Genomic DNA, 6,000 nt, shown 5'->3' on the forward strand with positions numbered 1-6,000 from the left:
TATGTATGCCAATTTTAGTTCATATTAACTTTAGAATATGATACCATAATACAATCAAATAGTAACAGTCATAATTTAGGCCGTGCATTTTCTCGAATAAACGAATATATTTATCTATTGGTATATTGGACTGGCTTAAATGATGGCCGAAATTGACCATTTTCAATCAATTCTAAAAATAGAACTAAACGGTCAATTTTGTTTAAACTTGTCCAGAACATGTATTGAGGCATACCTATTCATTGGTGTAAATTTAAAAAATATTAAACGACGGGAAAATTTTGGGGTTACTGAGGCCTACCCCCTTAAGCATAAAAATTCATAACACAGAAATGTAAAATCTGAAATTTATAAAAATTGAAAGGGAGCTTACATCAATAGATATAAACAATTCACCAAAGTTTCATGGACATTGGTGAAAGCCTTTTTGAGTTATTGTCCGAAGTGTTGAAAATCCCCCTTTTTTTATGAATAAAGCCCCATAAATCCAAAACTTAAAATCTGAAATTTATAAAAATTGAAAGGGAGCTTACATCAATAGATATAAACAATTCACCAAAGTTTCATGGACATTGGTGAAAGCCTTTTTGAGTTATTGTCCGAAGTGTTAAAAATCCCCCTTTTTTTTATAAATAAAGCCCCATAAATCCAAAACTTAAAATCTGAAATTAAAAAAAACGAAAGGGAGCTTTTTGTACGTCAATAGATATAAACAATTCACTTAAGTTTCATGGAAATTGGTGAAAGTGTTTTTGAGTTATTGTCCGAAGTGTGGACGACGGACGGACGGACGGACGGACAGACAACGGTATACCATAATACGTCCCGTCTAAAAGACGACGGGCGTATAAAAACTTAAACAGACGCTGCACAACTTCCTGTCATGTAAAAGAATTGCTTAACATTTGTTTGAATTTTAAGGAGTTGAACAAAGTCTAAAACTGAGAAAAGTTGACAGTACTAAGTGATCACTATGTGTCACTGACGCTGGATGCTGATAGGAGACCTAAAAAAATAAACAAATTACTTCTTCCAGTTTTCTTTTCTCTGCCATTCTTTCCATATAACTGAGAGGAGGACCTCTTTCATATGGTGGAAACTCTCTTGACATGGGTGGTTCTTCTCTCTGGCCACCAAAGTTTTCCCCACCTAAAATCAGATACAATAAACCAGAGGCTTCTTAAATAAAAAGCTAAGCAGTCGAATATTGGGTACAAACTCTAGCAATTTCAGAAATTTCGAGATTGGATATGAATGGGGGGCAGGGGGTAGATAGCTATATGTATAGTGTATTACAATCATACAATCAAATACCCATGAAAATTCAAGATTTTCTCAATCCAAGAAAATTGATACCCACGAAAATAAATGAATCGACAGTATTACAATTGTTTTCAAGATCAAGTATTTTTTTCTTATTGTATTCAAAAACAAATAATGTATTAAAATTGTACTCAAAAGCAAGTAACCGTATACATATATCATTTGTGATAAAAGACATTAAAATCAGTGAATATTTAAAACAAGAAATCATCTTCTTAATAAAAATTATATCTCCAATGTATGCACAGGTAGACCTTGGCAGTTTTCTGCTCTTTGATCAGGTTGTTATCTCTTTGACCCATTTCCTGATTCCATTCTCAATTAATTGATACCGTACCATTTTATCAAATATTACCTAATCCTAAAGCTTGATGTGGAGCTAGACCACCTGGTAATCCACTAAATCCAACATCACTACTAGCTTCACTTGGACCGGGCCTAGGTTCCAACATTTCTGATTGTAACTAGAACATCAATGAAAATTACAATACAAAATAATCAGTTACAGATAGACATTTTTGATGGGTTAACATCATTGAGTTCTACAATTAAACATACAGCTTCCAATTAGTTCCCGTCTGATTCAATGGTCTCCTAAATTTCAACTATAAATTTTTTTTCTTCTTTTTGATGGAATTAAAATTAAAGGTTCATAATTCTAATGTCTCCAACATTTTAAATGTCTATAAGTACTTCACTTTCAGTAGCCATAGAAGCCAGATGATGGAATAATTGACAATAGCATTAATTGTATGTTGAGGATGAGAATACACTTACACACAAAGATTTTGATACAAGGGGTGCTTCAACCTATAGTTGTTAATATAATTTCTGTGTCATTTGGTCTCTTGTTGAGAGTTGTCTCATTGACAATCATACCACATCTTCTTTTTTATAATGATTTCCATAATGTTGTAGACAAATTGACGTTTGGGTTTGGTTCCCCCTATAATCTCAAAGGTACCTCCAGTCTATAAAAATAATGAAACCCCTCTTGAAGTAAACTTACCCCTGTAGAAGGAACTTCTGATTGTTGTACCAGGCCTTGACGAACCAAAAACTGAACAAAGTCCTTGGCACAGTTAGCTTGTGCATCTTTCTTATTTGTAGAGTTACCTACACCCATGTAATCAAACCCTTCAACTCTGACCTACAATATTTATATATATAAATATATACATGTTACGAACAATGACGTTACGTCATAATACTAATGTGTTCCCCATAACGACGTTCATCAGTCTTGAAAAGTCCCAAGATGGATGAAAGCGCTAGACAATGCTGCTTTTAAAACTCTTTTTGTGTATTTAATTTTTAATATATAATTCTGTACACCGCTTGAAAAAAAACTTTTTTTGTATATATACTGGATAAAGAAAACATTGGTCAGCATTGCAATTAAAGTATTTTGACACATACCATATATATATAGGAAAATTATTAAAAGATAATAACTGTTTCAATGCATCACTTTTACTAGTACTTTCACTGCTTTCACAGATCTTCAGGTAATGTGACTAAAACAATTGGTTGACGTGAACTATGGTATGACGTTAACAAATACAAGGGAGACTACTAATGAAATTTTAAGTCTTTAAAATGCTACGTTAAAAATATATATATCTGGAGAATATCTTCAAATTGATGCTACAATGTACACATTAAATTACAGGACACATAAATTCCAAACATATGATTTTAAAACAAAGCATTGCAATGAAAGGTCAAATGTAGATGACTGTGTGATAGGCATGTACCCTATAGTGGGTAATAAATAAGACGTCATTCAGGTAAACAAATTATATACAATTACAATAGGCATATGTTTGTCAATTTTTAACACTTTTTTACTACAACCATTTCCATGATATCAGTATCTGCAAAAATATCTGACAGGGATTCAAAAATCGTCCAACATTTTTCAAATCATTTTTAAATCCATGTCAAATACTTTGCTGCCACAGAACCTTGAAATTTCACACTAGATGCTACTTAAACAAACTGTTTTTCAATGTTCATTTGTAAATTGCTTAGTATCTGATAATGGAAATTAGATGTAAACTCTAAATAAGTCATTAAAGCAATGTGATCGATTACTGTGGAAGTCTGATTATGATTACTAAAATGACTAATTATGCCAACTCCTTACCTGTAAAACATGTAATAGGTCAGGTGAGCTAGGAAAGGAGCTGTAATGTTTTACATGCATTAATAAATTCCAAAATATTGACATACCTCACATTTAAACCTTGGTTTATGTTTTGATCCTGTCTGGCCAAACTCATAACATGGTGTGACCTTTCTTTTCCCACACCAAGCATATAAAAACTGTTTAACGTCACCCATCTACAAAAAAATCATAAAATAATAGATCTATGAAAAATACCACTGTTTATTATAATCGTAATAAATTTGTTCTCTGCATAATTGCTAGATTATGTACAATGTAATGTATACATGTATATATATACTTGCAAATGTATTGTTTGTTCATACCAGCATTTTTAAAGACTCAAATAGACATATATCCATAAAGCAGATTCTTCGTCCAATACCCATCCCTCACCACTACACGGCACTGTTTATTTATGTTATTGTAGTCATCAGGTGTACACAAGTTAGTAACCTTTAGAAAATTATATGCATTACTCAATCGTTCCTCCATGCCCCCAGTAAGTCATCATTTCATCAACATAATCATGATAATATTTGTTAACAAACTGACTTGAACATGTTATACTGGATAAAGAAAACATTGGTCAGCATTGCAATTAAAAGTATTTTGACACATAATTTTAAGTACTTCCAACTTTGAAGTATAAAAAAATATTTGGAGGAAATTTTAAGGATTAGAAATTGACACACACATTAGCATGATTAGTCTTAATTAAAATGTAACACCTTAAGGTTTGATAAAAAATGTCATCCAAGTTGAACAAAATGACAGTTATCCATGGTTATCAATTGTTTCCTATATGATTATGGACAGTAATTTGGTTTTTCAAGTAAGTGCCTTCATTTCACCTTATTGCAACGAATTGAACAGACTTACTTATATACCAAATGAATATATTAAAGAGACTATAGTAGCACTTTTGAGGTCTTAATGTAATTCATTTACACCTGTCATTAGTAATGATTACTTCAAATCAAGTTACAAGTAAGTTTCAGCCAAATTGGTCATCACAATTTAACTCATAATTAATATATAGACCATCTACATATTACAGACATTTTTAGTTATACATCATTTCTGGAGTCATGTCCTCCATGATAAATATTGCATACCTTTATGATGTCATTTACAAATGTACCAGATAGAAGATTAAGGCGAGCCTGTATCCCTGCGCTATTAAAGTTTCAAGCAATTTCACAATCATACATTGTAATTCTGCATGGAAGCTACAGTCTAGAAATAATTTACATGATTTATGTTTCGTAAGTAGGTAATCTTAATTTCCTTATGACTGAAGCGAGGGTGACCAACTTATTAGATTTAATTTCCAATATATTCTGTGCAGTACAAGATACAACTTTTTTAACCAGTTGAGGACGAACAGACTGATAGACAATTCATTTTTAATGGTATACCATAATATGTCCCATGAACGGCCTAATTAAAGTGATTTTTGCATGACCTCAGATGGTTATTTACTAAAGACTGACAAGATCCAGCTAGGGTCATTCTGAGGGCAAATTCAGCTAAATACCCCAAAGTGTAAAATGAAGATACAAATGTACCTTATACACCTTATCTTAAGGCAAGTGCATGTGACTTTATCCCTATTAGTCCGCATTATTACAGGACATCACAAAAGTTTACATAAAATTTTGACATCATAATACAAAATATCTGATGCCACAATGGATAATTGATAATTGATTGTTGTATGACGTCAATAGTTCGAGCTATTCTCAGGTAAACCAGCACATATATTTCCAAATACTGAAAGTGGGTCTCATTCAGTCATTGTGGTCTAAGTGTGACACAGGATTGCCATTTTTTTGTAAGCGTGACACTTGAGAGTAAAATTATTGTGCTGTGAAAACGGGAAATAAAGTCTAGCGGGACACAGGAAATTACAAAAAAACAAGAATTACACGGTACATAAAGACTATTAAAGCGGGATACGGGAATCTGACAAAACAATAAGAGTAATCTGGAATCAGAACCCCCCTGAAATAGTGATGAGGTGTATTCAGCACAGGCACTTGTTTCTATCCATAGGAAGGTCGACTATCCATCTATTTATCTGTTTATATATATGGATAGTCGACCTTCCTATGGATAGAAACAAGTGCCTGTGGTATTCAGTTATTAGCATGATTGGCAGTTACCTTTGTCTGGTTAGCAAGCTTTATATAAAATAATTTATTAAACTAAGATATTCACGATGATCAATGATGAATATTAAGATTAAACTTGAGTTTTAAAATAATTTACTGGGGAAACCAGACTTTCTCTTGCAAACGAATGCGTACAACTGTTTGTAACCAGTCATCCTCCTTGGCATTTATATATTTACAAAAACACTGCGGCTAAATACCACATATTCAAACAATGTCATATGACCTTAGAATGCCTTCATTAGATGTAAAGCAGTTTCATTTAGCAGAGCACCTACTCTTGTTTACGGGGACGTCAACTCTTTCAGCAGATCTACCTTTATTCGACCC

The 6,000-nt window shown here is 32.5% G+C and overlaps 1 protein-coding gene across 2 annotated transcripts in view; it reads right to left on the minus strand.

Annotated features, from left to right (window-relative positions):
• LOC139510207 (ATP-dependent RNA helicase A-like) overlaps positions 1–6,000 on the minus strand; it is a 56,853-nt gene extending 50,853 nt beyond the window's left edge. Inside the window, exons 1-5 of one of the 2 annotated variants that reach the window (XM_071296667.1) lie at positions 5,949–6,000; positions 3,559–3,669; positions 2,333–2,473; positions 1,679–1,787; positions 1,028–1,149 (exon numbers count right to left, since the gene is read on the minus strand). In XM_071296667.1, the coding sequence (XP_071152768.1) occupies positions 1,028–1,149; positions 1,679–1,787; positions 2,333–2,473; positions 3,559–3,669 (483 nt within the window). In that variant the 5' untranslated portion in view covers positions 5,949–6,000. Of the gene's footprint in view, positions 1–1,027; positions 1,150–1,678; positions 1,788–2,332; positions 2,474–3,558; positions 3,670–5,896 lie in introns of both variants that reach the window. The other variant, XM_071296666.1, reaches the window with a different exon arrangement.

Source organism: Mytilus edulis, chromosome 2 (assembly GCF_963676685.1).
Source record: "Mytilus edulis chromosome 2, xbMytEdul2.2, whole genome shotgun sequence".
NCBI lineage: Eukaryota > Metazoa > Mollusca > Bivalvia > Mytilida > Mytilidae > Mytilus > Mytilus edulis.